The 14,532-nt window shown below is 42.9% G+C and overlaps 1 protein-coding gene across 2 annotated transcripts; it reads left to right on the forward strand.

Moving 5' to 3' along the window:
* Positions 1 to 351: 351 nt before the first annotated feature.
* tbx1 (T-box transcription factor 1) lies at positions 352 to 10,454 on the forward strand. 2 transcript variants are annotated; one of them, XM_046385722.1, is made up of 8 exons: positions 352 to 1,041; positions 2,256 to 2,646; positions 4,956 to 5,057; positions 5,524 to 5,695; positions 6,694 to 6,849; positions 7,975 to 8,042; positions 8,668 to 8,768; positions 9,365 to 10,454. In XM_046385722.1, exons 1-8 carry the CDS (start codon positions 858 to 860, stop codon positions 9,745 to 9,747), a joined length of 1,557 nt encoding a protein of 518 aa, XP_046241678.1. In that variant the 5' UTR covers positions 352 to 857; the 3' UTR covers positions 9,748 to 10,454. The 2 variants fall into 2 exon arrangements, with proteins under 2 accessions (XP_046241678.1, XP_046241679.1); XM_046385723.1 differs by having other exon boundaries at positions 2,307 to 2,646.
* The last annotated feature ends 4,078 nt before the right edge of the window (positions 10,455 to 14,532 follow it).

Raw genomic sequence — 14,532 nt, forward strand, 5'->3', positions numbered from 1 at the left:
TTCACTTGTTTCCATTTCTGTATTTCTTGTATCTGTATTTTCGCTTATTGCTTGATTTAAAAAACATTACTCTTGTTTCTCTGTCTTGCGTCACTCGGAAAACACCCAAAACATTTGAAAATCAAGTGAACATTTTTATTTCTTTACTGTTTTTCCTAACCCTTGTGCAAAGAGTGGACAGTTGCGTAAAAGACTTCTTTCTTTTGGCACTGCAGCCCCTGGTGTTTCTGACAAAGTCGTGGCAGGAGCAGCTCTGTCTGGGCTTGGACAGATATAATATGCAAACGCATATATGGGCCCATAATTTACTGGAAAAGTGGTGCACTTTGAAGCCGGACATTGCAGTGACGTTGGAGTTGAATTCAAATGACTGACACGGTCTTATTGAAATAAAACATCCAGCGCAGAGCGCAGACACTTTTTTCCTAGTGGTGCAGGGGAGGCGTGGATCTCGCTCACTTTTGACATTCTCGTAGCAGTAGTAGCTTCTCCTCAAGGCAAGACTCAGATGACACCACCCCGCCACCGACCGGAGGAGAAACAAGGGAAGTTCTCTCTCTCTCTCTCTTCTCTGCGGATGAACTATGTTTTGACACCAGGACGCGTTTGGGGGTTCATCAGATGAATCTGGACACCGAGGAGCTTCTCGCGTCTTCACACTAGCCGTGGGAATACTTTCAGAACAGTCTACCACAGAGTGTCGCACCCACGGAGCGCCGGTGGCGGAATGTGAAAACCCCATTTTGGCGCATGTTCGTCTGCATTGTGCGGAGCCTTCTCCTGCTTTCTGCGCGGTTGGGAAGCGGAGGAGGAGAAGGAGGAGGAGGGACGGCTTTTCCCGACTCGATCCCTTGCCTATGGACGACGGCGGTCCCCTCTCTCCAAAGGCAAATGCTTTCAGTATTGCCTCTCTGATTTCGGCTGCAGAGCAAGCAGGAAACGCAGCGTTTGACAAACAGAACACCGGCCTGGACAAGCCAGACCTGCACAACCACAGTTCCTTTAAAATGCACTACAGCACTGTCACCCGGGAAATGGAAGGTAAATCTGTTTGTTGATGCCCATAAAGCTGCCGTAGCATGTATACCTCTCAGCCGAAATTGTTTAAGATCCTGCATCTGCTCGGCTGCTCGACAGTTTCCGAACGCACAACTAAAATCAAAGCCAAACCCACATATGGGCGCGTTGTTTTCAGTGCATGAATGAAATTATTGTAAAAAGACATTCGAACAAGGTTGGCCCGCTATGACAAATAATATTAATTCAGTCCTAGCAGTCCCCATCAGTAAGAAGTCTGCATACAAAGCAGCTGCGGGGGGGTGCCATTCCAAAAAACCCCAAAGCGTTGGACAAAGAGTCAACTTTAATTCGTGGTCAGGATCACATACTGAAAACGAAGCCAAGAGGAGGAGGGATCACACGGGTACCCTGCACGTAATGGTAAAAACAGACCATAATGCGCATATCCAGCTCAGTGGGGTGTGTGTATATCCCATCCATAGATCTATTTGTCCAATAACGAGAAAGCAACAGTCACCTGCTGCCTATTTGTTTGTTCATGCAAATCAATGTGTGTTTACCTTGTAACGCGTTTACTCTCCGCTCTGCCGACCAGATCCTCTATTGTTTGCGAACGGGGGTTGATGTGGGCGATACCCTTATCCAAAAGTTAAATGGGTGCCGGAAAGCCCATTAAAAAGGGGCGCACTTCTCTGTCAATCAGCCTCGTCCCAAGGCGAGGAAAAGGCACATTACCTGCAGTTCCTTATCTAAATAGAAATAAGAACCGGTTTTATCGCAAAGGGGAGGCCCTCTGCGTCAGATAAGAGAGCAGACTTGGTTGCAGTGTGACACACAGCAGCAGCGCACAACAGAGGCCGCTCAGAGCGCAGTCGATCCAAAGCGAAATCTAATTCGCACGCACTCCGAGCCCGTTTCTGCCAATAGTTCGGAGATTCTACGAGAACAGCGCAGTTTTTTGGGGTTTTTTTTGTTTTGTTTTGAGAAACATTTCGTCACTATTTGGACTTTTGCTATTTTAGATCAGGCAAACCGTAGTATGCTGGCAGTGGATACAACCTCAGGGATTAATAAAGCAGAAGAGACGGAAACTTTTAGACCGAAAGAGGTGCATTTGTGCGTGACATCTTCATCTGGAGATCGCCGAGTCCTGCTTCTGTTTTTACTATCTGTGTTATAACCGTCTTAAAGTGCAAGGCATATTTAGTAAATCCAGTTTTTTGGGATGATTTCAGCCATATCCAGTCCGTGGCTGACGCAGCTGTCCCATTTTTGCGATGTTGCAGCCTTCACGACGAGCAGCCTGAGCAGCCTCAACACGCCGGGGGGCTACCACCTCTCCCCGTCCCCCGGGGACCCCTACAGCCAGCATGAGTCCCACTTCGAGCCCTGCCCGGCCGCCCAGCACAACTACAACTATCCGGGGTCTAACCCGGGCCAGGGCCCGCCGAGTGACAGCGGGACTCCCAACTGCTCTTCGTCGTCCTCCAACTCCACACCGAACGGCAAATCTATAGTGAAGAAGAACCCCAAAGTGGCCAACATTAACGTCCAGCTGGAGATGAAAGCTTTATGGGACGAGTTTAATCAGCTTGGCACGGAGATGATCGTCACCAAGGCTGGCAGGTGAGCTCAAATTCTGCGCAGGCCAGAGGGTGTTTTTGAAGTTGTTTTTCTTCTTATGCACACTCGTAGAGACCGGACGAATAAAAGTTTATCGGAATATATAACATCCTTCGATATCCCGATTAAATGAAGTACCATGGCACCGAAAGACTGAAGTTTCAAATATAAAATGCATTTTTGAGAAATTGTGCCTATAAAGCAAATCATACATGCGGATATGCAATATTTAGATTTCGTTTAGTCTTTTTATTTGGAAAATATATATATATTATTGCAAATAGTACAAAACCGAGGGTAAAGATAAAGGAGTTAATATATATATACATATACACACACACACACACACACACACACACATTTCAACCTGGATTCATCCTGCAGTTAACAAACTTTTTATTATTTCCTTTTTTTTTTACTGGTGGAGTGCATGTTTTCTCTCTTCAAATAACATTTATGTGTCCACACTGATAAAACTCTTATATTAAAAACAAACAAACAAACAACTAAAATTAAAATATTGCGCCTTCAATATCTAGGCTTAAAACGTTTACAAGCCGGATTAATTAAATTAATAAACACTAACATTTGTGTCAGCCCTTCAGACCGTTTGACTTCTATCTTATTTTAAGTTGGGCAGGTGAGCAGTTCAAGTCTGCTGCTGGAGATGTTTTAAAGACCGAGTCACACGCATGGAGGCTTGTCTGCGCGCGCGTGTGTGTGTGTGTGTGTGTGTCAGCTGTAAACACCACGCTGATCCGTTATAGACCCAGTAAGGAGAACTGTGACTCTCGGCCGGTTTTCCTCACCGTCAGTGTGTGTTACACGGAACATGAGGACCACACCGATCTTTACACACATGAAGGAAGATCAGCTCCTGGACAGGCTGATTACAGTTTTGCAGTGTTGGTTGTTTTTTGTTTGTTTTTTTCATTCGGGCCTCTGCATGTGTGTACCTTTATTTGTATTTCCTCATCATAGGAGTGCCTGCTTGCCTCCCTTTCCTCTCCAGTTTCACAAAAAACCCAATTTGGTTACAGAAATTGCGTGAATATTATTCTTCTTGTTATTCTTATTTATTTATTTATTTTATTAAAAAAAAAAAGGTCATTTAAAGATGTGCTTGATTTTGCCATTTTAATTCCCAATTTTGATTGACCTCTGACCCTCTGAGTAAAGTTAACCAAACGTTACATTAGCATTATTATTTTAGAGCAGTAAACGCTAACAAGAAAAAAAAGGACGTGAAAGCATCTCGCAGTGAGCGAGACGTGAGTTTTTGTCGCATTCTAGTAATATAAAGAGGCATGATGATAATGGATCTAATCCTGAAAGTGAGGGTTGAGTTTCCCCGCTGTGCGCTGCCTGACAGGAGATCTGCAGCAGAGCACTTTAAGAGCTCCTTCAGCCTCACCTAGCCACAACACTGACGTTAATTGAGCGTTGATTTTGGGATCCCTTTCACTGACTCGGAGGATTACTCAACTTTCAGTTGATGTTCTTGAGGGGGGGGGGGGTATAGATCTGCCCTACATAGTAACCCAGATGAGGTGGGGGATAAAACAAATGTTAATGTGCGCCGACAGAGCCGCAACGACGACGAAAAATTGCAGCAATTTTTTTTAAAATTTAAAACATTTTAAAAAGTGCCCAATGTATCCGCATACAGAGAACATTGTCCCTTTTAATTCCCATTTTTTCTTTCACACAGATTGAATGGATAATTTTTCCCTCTCGATCCTGATGATAAAAAGTTCAGCCTGAAAGCTGAATTCTCCATTAGGTATTGCCACACCTTTCCTGCCCAACACGACGGCCATCTGTGCGTGTGTAGGCCTTCGCGTGTCTGGAACTCGTCAAAAGAGCAGAGGACAAGTTAACGCGTCTTGCCAGAAACGACAAAAGCGGAGTGAAAAGGCTACAAACGCAAAGCTCCGTTCAGACCAGGGAGAGTTTTATCTGGTTACGCACGGACTGAATCACGTCATTTCCAATAACTTAAAGCGTCTGTCGTCTCCTGTAGCCTAAATGAAGCTCTGAGGGCCTGAAGCTGCATGACTCTCTGCAAACATACCGACTTCGTGAAAAATACTTTGGCTAAATCATTTGTTACCTCCTCTGATGAATTGCAAACAATTCCAATAGTTCAACCCCGCCGTCCGCTCACACACACACACACACACACACACACATACACACGCCAGATGATCCAGTCTGAAAAACGTTAAACGTGAAGCCATGCAAGCAGCGACAGCAGCCATTTAAATCCTACATTTAACAGGTTTTTTTGTTATTATCATTTTCTTTGCCAGGAGAATGTTTCCAACCTTCCAAGTGAAAATATTTGGGATGGATCCAATGGCAGACTATATGCTTCTGATGGACTTCCTGCCTGTAGACGACAAACGTTACAGGTAACTTTTACACCTGAAGCACACATCACGTCACTACAGGACCGTAAAACACCGGAGCCTTTCACTGAGCTGCACGGCTCACACTGTGCACCATTAAATTCCACTCGCAAAATCACTACTGTATCAAATAAACGGTGCATATAATAGTAGAAAAATAAATAAACAAATTCACAATTTCATTAAAGTTTTACGAGAGAACGTAACGACTTCCATAATTAACCAGTTTGTGCCCAAAATATATTGACGACTATGACATATAAGCAGACATCAGAGATGCATTCAGTGTCATACTTTCCCCTATCATGAGACTTGTTGTATTTTTAAGTAATTTTTGTGTGTGTGTGTATGAATGTGAGTACATGCATGGACATTTTGTAGGGCGTGAGTGTATTGTATAAGGTGACTTTAGTTGAAATGAAAAATGTCGGACCATCGTGCCTAACGAGCTTTGTTTTCGCCCTTGAAGGTACGCTTTCCACAGCTCATCGTGGCTGGTCGCCGGTAAGGCTGACCCCGCCACACCGGGCAGGGTCCATTATCACCCGGACTCTCCGGCCAAAGGCGCTCAGTGGATGAAGCAGATTGTCTCTTTTGACAAGCTCAAACTCACCAACAACCTGCTGGACGACAACGGACATGTAAGTATACACGACTGGGAAAGAAATGCGTGCAAAAATCACCGCGCGAATTATTTCGAGATTTAACTGACTGCAGTGCGGAACATTAGATTTCACCAGCACTTGGTAATAGCTACAAACCGTCAACTCCCCATTTAGACACATTAAGACTCAGCAGAAAGATCCCCAGCGTCAGGGAGAGGCCGAGCCTTTTAATTCGCCCTCAGACTGATTGATAAACGTGATTTAACAGGAACAAACCTTGATATTTTGACTAGTAGTCAGATGCTGCCAGAAGCCTATTTTCAATCGACAAAAATAGCACTGCAGGCTACATCAGGCTGTACTCCAAAAATGACGGCAAGGAAGTGGAATATTTCACCACTGGAAATTATTTCAGCCCTTCCCGCTTGATCTTCCACTCTGCCGGAGGGTTTCTGTGTGTGTCACTGCATTAGTGGTGAAATCAGAGAGAAAACGGGAAAGTTTCCAGTCGGATTTGCGAGTTTGGAGGGGAATATTTTAGCGCTTATTGAAACGAGGGAGACATGGCCAGGATGGGCATAGAGACAGTCCTGCAAGCTGAACGAGTTAACCATCCACGTTACTGCACTCTGGATGGGCTTTTAAATGAGAACCACGCTAATAAAATACTCTCACAACACCTTTATATATTTAGGTAAATGTAGCAGTTTGAAATGGCTCTGCACATTTTAACAAGAGCGTCAGGTTATTTGTGCTTTTTAGTAGCGCTAACCCAACCTGCTCATATTAAACTTTATGTATCTCGGACAAGGTTGACACAGTTTTAATATTTAGCATTTAACATTATTTTGTAATTCATCAATTTGCAACCTTTTAAACACATTCTATTTTTTCTCCATCCAACCATCATTTGTTCGGCTCAGTCTTATTTATTATACCCTAATAATAAACTACAAGATCGAAAATAGTTGGACTTGTGCAAATGAAGCCTTATAATTCTGTCTGAGCGCTGAAGAGTCGTCTGGTTTTTACAGATCATTCTGAACTCCATGCACCGCTACCAGCCCAGGTTTCATGTGGTTTATGTGGACCCCCGCAAGGACAGCGAGAAATATGCCGAGGAGAATTACAAAACGTTTGTTTTTGAGGAAACCCGCTTCACAGCAGTCACAGCGTACCAGAACCACCGGGTAAGAAGCCTTTGGCACCTCGTATTCCACTCACATGGTGTGATGTGCGGGAACAAACAGCAGGTGCGGGACGTGGCCTGATTCTAAAGGCAAATATATTTGTTTAAACAGTATGCGAACCCATGAGAAAAATACTACCACAGCGTGTAGCCCATAACAATAACCTTCATTAAAGGTAAAAAAAAAGAAGTAGCTTGTGTTTGTGTTTGTGGCACTACATTATGCAGAAAAATTAACGAATGAACGAGTAAAAATCTCTCCTATTGCGCGCTTTTTGCGCCTAAATGTTGCCGCGGCTCTGTGCGCACAGCTGTGTCGTCTTTTCCAGCTTTGTCCCTGTTCTGTTGTCCAACAGTCTGTTTAGGTTCACTCATCAGCGTCATCATGGGTTATTCAGAACGACTCGTTACGAGTGAAATATTTTAAAAAATATATATATATCACTTCCGATCGACAGTGAAGAGCGCGGGAGTGTGTGCGTTATGGTGACTGTAATATTCCAGTGAGCACATGGCGGTCAGGCTAGAGAATGAGACAGTTTATCTGTTTGTTGTTAAATGTTACACATTATTTTTACACTTGAAGCCCCGGCTACAGTTACAGGTACGCTGGGCCAGTGTCAGCTTTTAGAATGTGACTCAAGAAATAAAGTCCAAATGACTGTGAGAATGATTTTTTTTAAAACACAGTGAAATGATGATGATGATGAGAAATATCTCCCATTGATTATGAATACCATATTAGTGGGACTTTTGGAATCTACAGATGTAAATTTTACAAAATAGTTCAATAATGAAAGTTTACAAAAAATGTAAGCTTTGTATTAAATGCCAGTTATATTAATTCGCTTGTGGTTTAAATACCACTGATGGACATTATGCTGTAGCCCTGACAAACACAACTGGCTCTTATCAAAAACAGTACTGTGTTCAAAAGTTTGTTTATTTTTCTATTTTCAAACAGAGCAGGTTTTCCACAGAAAAATCTTTAGGCCATGATGCTAGCTTATCACTGCTGTCCTTTCTCATAGAAATCGAATGCAATGAGCATTTAGGCTTGAAGCTCTCATTGTCTGTGACTACAGTATGCACTGAGGTTTATTTAATGCTGTGCGCTGGATTTCAGATCACACAGCTGAAGATAGCCAGCAATCCCTTCGCAAAGGGCTTCAGGGACTGTGACCCAGAGGACTGGTGAGCGTTTACACTCAAACATTGCAGTCTTATTGGCATGTTTTCACAGGGTGCAAAAAATGTCAGAGAGCATTTGCAAAACAGTTTTGCCGTTTGTTTTATCTCACACAGGTAGCAGATGGGTGCAGTTTGCCACATGAAAGGACACAATGAGTGCCAAGGAGTTTACAAATGGCTAGATATTGTTTAAAAGTTAATCGACTGTTCTTTTCTGTCACAGACAAATCACCAGACACTCTCGTAATTGTCACAATGGAGCAAACCCCACCCATCTGCCGTCCTGCAGCTGAAAGCAATGCAAAGGCTTATTCCAAATGCTGTTCATCCAGCTCTGCAAATCACTTTTTCATTTAGCATTAAATGAGGCAATTACACTGAAGACTGTGTTTTTGGAGTTTTTCATTATTTTATAGAACAGGCCAATCTTCAATCGTCGTATAATGTAAGGGGTTGATTCACATTTCATTCGCTGTAAATTGGGGGCCTGTCGATGTGCAAATGCTCATTACATGCATCAGTGTAAACTCTTAAAATGTGCATTCATCATTTTAAAATATAATAAAGAAATTGTGCCCTTGACATTCATTAAATGAGCATGTAACTGAATCCATTCTCCCTGCTCCAGGCCCAGGAATCACAGGCCAGGCTCTCTGCCAATAATGAGTGCCTTTGCCAGAACAAGAAACCCAATGTCATCTCCCCCTCAGCAGAACGGCACTGAGAAAGGTCTGCAGCTCACTCTTTGTTTCATCAAAGCTCATGCCTGCTATCAAACAGAAAAAACGTTGCCACATTAAGCTGTTGCTTAGCCTTTACAAGAAAAGCTTCTTTAACATGTTGACACGTTGAATCTCATTTTCACATTCGCAGTATCAGGCCAGTGTTGGCTTTTAATTAAACATCAAATATCATCCAGTCGTCACCCACCACTGACATGATAGATGTTCTTACGCTATTATATAACCGACCACAGCTTTGTAACATAGTGAAATGAAAATTTGATCTTTTGACACGGTGATCCAATCAAGAATGATGATTTTATTCATTAGTTCAATAATAATAATTTGATCACTAAAATATTTGTTCAATTTTCACCTTGACTTTAAAAAGCTTTTAATTCATCTGAAGGAATTCATTACATTAATGGGAAGTTATGTGACATGGACTTTATTATGTGTCAGCGTACACTGCAAGCTGTACCTGTCCTAACCTCCTGTATTTTGAAGTGCAGGCCTGAACACACTCGCTCTTCATGAAAATATCCATAACCTGCTGGTACAAAGCACAACACACTGACTGTTCTCACATCTCTTCCTGTACAGAGGACAGAAGCCGGGAGTACGAGCGAGACCCCAGTGGCACACCCATACACGCTGACCCGGCTCACCAACTGATGTCCCGGGTCCTCAGTCCCGCCTTGCCTGTCCCAGGAGGCCTTCACGCCGTCCCACTCACCGGCGGCCGACCCAGCCCTCCTCACGACCTTCGGTCGGACCCCCACCCTCTACCCCCAGACACCCTGCACCACCACCCTTACAAGTACCCCACCACCTATGAACACTATCTGGGAGCCAAGACCAGACCGTCACCCTATCCTTTACCTAGTATCAGAGGACACACGTACCATCACCACATGAACCCAGCCACAGCTAACATGTACTCAGCCACCAGCGGCCCCTCTAACTATGACTACGGGCCCAGATAATGACTGCTGTCTACGTGGGCTAACGGCGCAAAGCACTGTGGGAATGGAAACAGGCAGGAAGGGCAACACAGTACAAGCCATTGATGGCTTACACAACCTGCGGTGTGCGTTCACAGGCTGAAACTCCTTTCTGCTGGATAAACCCTGCCGTATTTATTTAAAGGAAATGCCTCTTTGTTAAAGCACGGACACCTGCTCTGAGTCGTTGAGGGGGTCTGCTTTGACATTTGAACCCAAATGGCAATAGGTCCACACCACGGAGCTTTTTACCTGAGCGGTGCAGACATTGAGCCAGCAAACAGAGGAGACAGGAGGAACCTCTCCTTAACATGGACAATACCTTTGATCACAGACTGGAATTGAATTCATTTTTTTTTTTTTTTTTTTTTTTTGTGTTGGATGCACTTTTTGATTTGCCTTGTTTTTATTGCTTTCAAAAAAGCCATATGTTATATAGTCCATCAACCTTCTAGGTAGACGAGATGTTTGCATGTTGAGCTCATCAGAGACGGTGTCGAAACACATCAAAATGTTTTTGTTTGACGAAAAAAAAAATTTGATTTTGAAACGTTCTGAACATCTTGAGCCGCTCTGAGAAGCTTGTACCATGGCACTGACTTGCAGCAATTCAAAGTAAATAAATGAAGCAGAATGAGTGTTCTGTATCTGTAAAATAAACATTAAATTCTTGTAATTCATAAAGAAAACGGTCTTTGAGGAGATCTTCCATGGGGGGAGTGGGGGCGGTAAAAAAGGCTTACCTCACTGATAGCATTGTTCAGCTCTCTCCAACCGGATCTGCTCTGTTGAACTGGGCTGAGATGTCTGCTGCTCCTGCAGTCAGCGGTAGTCAGGACCTGGAGGCTGTCTAAACATTAGACTGCACTATAGTTCAAATGGTGAAATGTTCATCTGGCTTTATATATATAAAAAAATACTCATACATAAACGTATACATTGACAATGCTTCCTCCTTCTACACACACTTCCCTCTTAGTTTGGATGAACCATATGTGCAACTGAAGTAACTGTGATTTCATTAGAAAGTGAGGTTTGTTGTGAAAGCCTTCCACTGATTTATTAATAAACTATGTTTGGTGATAATAATAATTTAAAGTAAACTGGAATATTATGCAGCTTAAAGGAAATTTAATAAGTATGTTTTATCACATTATTGAGCAAATCATTTGGTTGAAAAAAAAACTTAACCTACTCTATAATTCCTAATTTTGTGTTTTGGAAAACATCCTTTCCAGAAAACAGAACCTGTGCCATGTCATATACAGCGGAAAAAAGACAGCATTTACATTTCCGCTCTCCCCAAAAGGATATAATTGCTCATATTCAATGGGACAGCTGAGTGATATCTTAAGAATGTCGCCCTCTCCTATCTGGGCAGCCATTTCCATCTTCTACTTGAAGTTCTGTGAGGAATGCTTTGTTGTCAATGTTAATCTCAGTGGAAAAAAAAAGTCTGCTCTGGGATTTGGGATTTGTGCTTGTCACGATACAAAGGGAAACTTACCCTAATGATTCATTTCAATAATGTATATTTTCTCCTTGAGGCCGGCTGCCATTGAGCGGAGAGCAGGGGGAAAGGATGCCCGACGGCGCCTGACCTCTGACTGTTTAATGGCTTGTAAAGGTGTCAGAGGTTAAAAAATGTTTCCACTCATTTAAACGACGACTAATTGATTGTATAATTTTTTCTGGTTTGTTTGGGCGGTGATTAAAACTCTGACGCTATTTACTTTACTTACTTTACCATGAAGTCAATACTGTCAATGACGTCTTTACAATTTTAATGAATCTTATCCTAGCCTAAACGGTAGCTAGGTGTACCTTTAGGGAAAAAATGGCCTATTTGAAAATCTTATTTCTCAATAGTCGTCTTAAACGCTCTGTTAATTATATTAAATTATTCAGGGAGATCATAGCTATACTATGGCTATTTTCATTAATTCACATTATTGCCTGGTTTGCTATTTTATATCTCTAACGGCCTTTCATATTGCAGCCTCTTGGCTTATTTTCCCCACTCCCATCTTTTCTAAAATGTTGTTCTCGCCACATAAGTAGCCCTAACAGCCGGGTGAAATTCCTGTGAAGTGTGCTCAGGAAGCCGCCTGATGTTGACCGACGCCGGCCTGCAGGTGCTGAGGATCAGCCAGTCCGAAACCGGGAAGCACCACGAGGCGACATGCTCTTTATACCCGCACTGCGCGAGGGGGGTTCGGCAAGGGTGACACGTGAGGGGAGAAGGGTCAAAAGGCGATATTCCGACTAATTATAGGTTTCGTAACAGGGGAAAAACGTCAGCTGCTACTGGACGACTCATTTAATAAGCTGTCATCTGTCTGTGCCCTCATCACTGACTGAAGTACGCGAACTACCATCAGCTGCTTTCAGGGAAAGGTCATCTAGGTTTCTTCATATTAATTAGCACACATTACCCCGGTACCCATAATTTCCATATAGATTCAGAAAGGTTTCCAGCTGAAAAATGCCTACGTTCAAATGCGTTAATACCCCAGTGCTCATACGAGCGGACAGCTGAGGACCATCTCTAAGGATCCAGCAAGGCCTGCAGTGACCAACTGGCGAAGCGAGGAATTCATTTACACTTAGTGAGCCAACACTAAAGCAGGGGCAGTGGAAGTGGAAAAATATATTACACGTTATTCATTTTTCCCCGCAATAGGCAGATTTTTACTGCAGAAATTTATAAAGATGCATTCATCGTATCTGGTCGTTAAAATCAGATCAGTTTAATCTACCAAGATCACTAGATTTTGCAAGTCTACTGCGTGAAAAATCTTACAAAATGACAATATTTACCCTTAAAGTGTACTGAAGAATAAAGTAGATGTACATGCAAGTATTTCAGTACAGTAATTGTAATTAAGTACTGGAATAAAGGAACAGTGTTCTCTCTTTCTCTCTCCACCTGCACTATTAACAGTTGTCAGTTTTGTTCCAAACTACATCCAGCAATGAAAATATTCTTCACATGTTGCGATCTTAATAAATGGTGCCCCCGGTGTGGTATGCAACATTCTGGAGAGACTTGACATTGAAGCCTGAGGCAGCCCTCGTTTAGTAAGCCTGCCCTACAGTCTGAAGGGACCTGCAAGAATCTTTACAAATTAGAAACACAAGATGTTTTTTCTACTATTTAGTCTTACAGCTACAGTATAATAGGCTTTGTTTATGGATATTTTAAAGCCTTGCAAACTAAATAAAAGAAGCAATTTCTTTCAAAGTGACAAATGAGGGAAACTGCACCTACTGGAGGAATTATAATGAACTGCACTTAATTTATCAACGATGTCAGTGTGGTGCCCGTATTGGAAACCATTTTCCACACGACATTTCTATGCATGTACCAAAATAATTTCCAGGATGCTTTTAATGAGACTAGGCATAGTACAATTTTTTTTATGTAGCATTAATTGAAAAGAGCAACCTCCTTAGGCCCAGTTTCATTGTACAAAACATTATATGCCCAGATGTCTCAGGCTCCAGGCGACATGGTGCCAAGGACTTGGCAGTGAAATATGAAGATTTAGAGGATGGCTGATCATGTGACCTGAGACATCATTTGACACTCAGCTGCATCTGGAACATCTGTTGTGACAGGCCTATTAGGGTCTCGATTCGTTCCCATCACCTCTGTGTACATTTCTGCTGCTTTGAGCCTTGCCTCGCTGCCTGATCTGGGGACAGTTTATTAAAAACAAGCCAGGTAAACCAGCCGGAGACGTCCACAACAGAACACGTGTTTTACATTTTCCTCCCACTATGGCCTCTTAACTAATACAAAAGGTGCTACGGTTTATGGTGTGCACGAGGTTGCTGATGGACACTTTATGCAGAACATCAAAACACATCATCACCACTGAGCAAGAGCCATGATACATTTGTATCAAGTCACATCAGAAAAAATAAATAAAACCAACTTAACCATGAGGCAAAACATTGGTTTTGGCTTACAAGGAGGGGAATTATTTTCTTCAAATTTTGTTCACCATTTGTTGTTTTCTAAATAATCAGGCTCAGCGTGGCGTCTTCCTCGTTCATGAATGCAACCAAAGCCTCGCAGAGTGACAGGATCAACCCCACACACACTCACACACCGACACAACCCAATGGATTATGTCCTAACCCAAAGCCAGGCTGACCTCTGACCTTCGAGACTGAGGAAGACACACGTTAGGTGATAAGTGAAGCTCGAGGCCTATTGTGCACATGCTGTCCACGTCCATTTATTGACTTCCTAAATGATCCATTATGAAGTGATTTATGAGGTCCACCACCACCCCACCAGGCACTTCTAAAGTTGGCAGGCGGCTGTCTGCTCCATTCAGCAGACATCTGCACGAATGGACCCAGAATTTGATTTATCAGAGGATGGACGGAAGCTGGCCCACGCCACCTTTGGTGTTTGTTCAAAGCCAACAGGAGACTTAGGAAGCTGTTATGAATGCAAGATGTCACCGCTGGGGTGAGGGACAAAAGCTATAGCTGGAGCTCTGCTGGAAACAAGGAAAACATGTCATTACAACCAAGGCCTTGAAAATCAGAAGTTCAAAAGAGAGTTCATTTCTGATGTATTTTTAAAATGACCGCAAAGGGTTTTCAGTGATTTTCAATGACAAACATCCCAAACATAGGCCTGATTACAAGCTAGGAAACCAATCAAACTCTCGGTTACACACTTTTCAGAGACAGTAGCGTCACGGCATGACAGTTTGTCTAGCCAATGACCTCGCCTTTCCTCTGTAC

The sequence above is a fragment of the Scatophagus argus genome, chromosome 4, assembly GCF_020382885.2.
Source record: "Scatophagus argus isolate fScaArg1 chromosome 4, fScaArg1.pri, whole genome shotgun sequence".
NCBI classification, from domain to species: domain Eukaryota; kingdom Metazoa; phylum Chordata; class Actinopteri; family Scatophagidae; genus Scatophagus; species Scatophagus argus.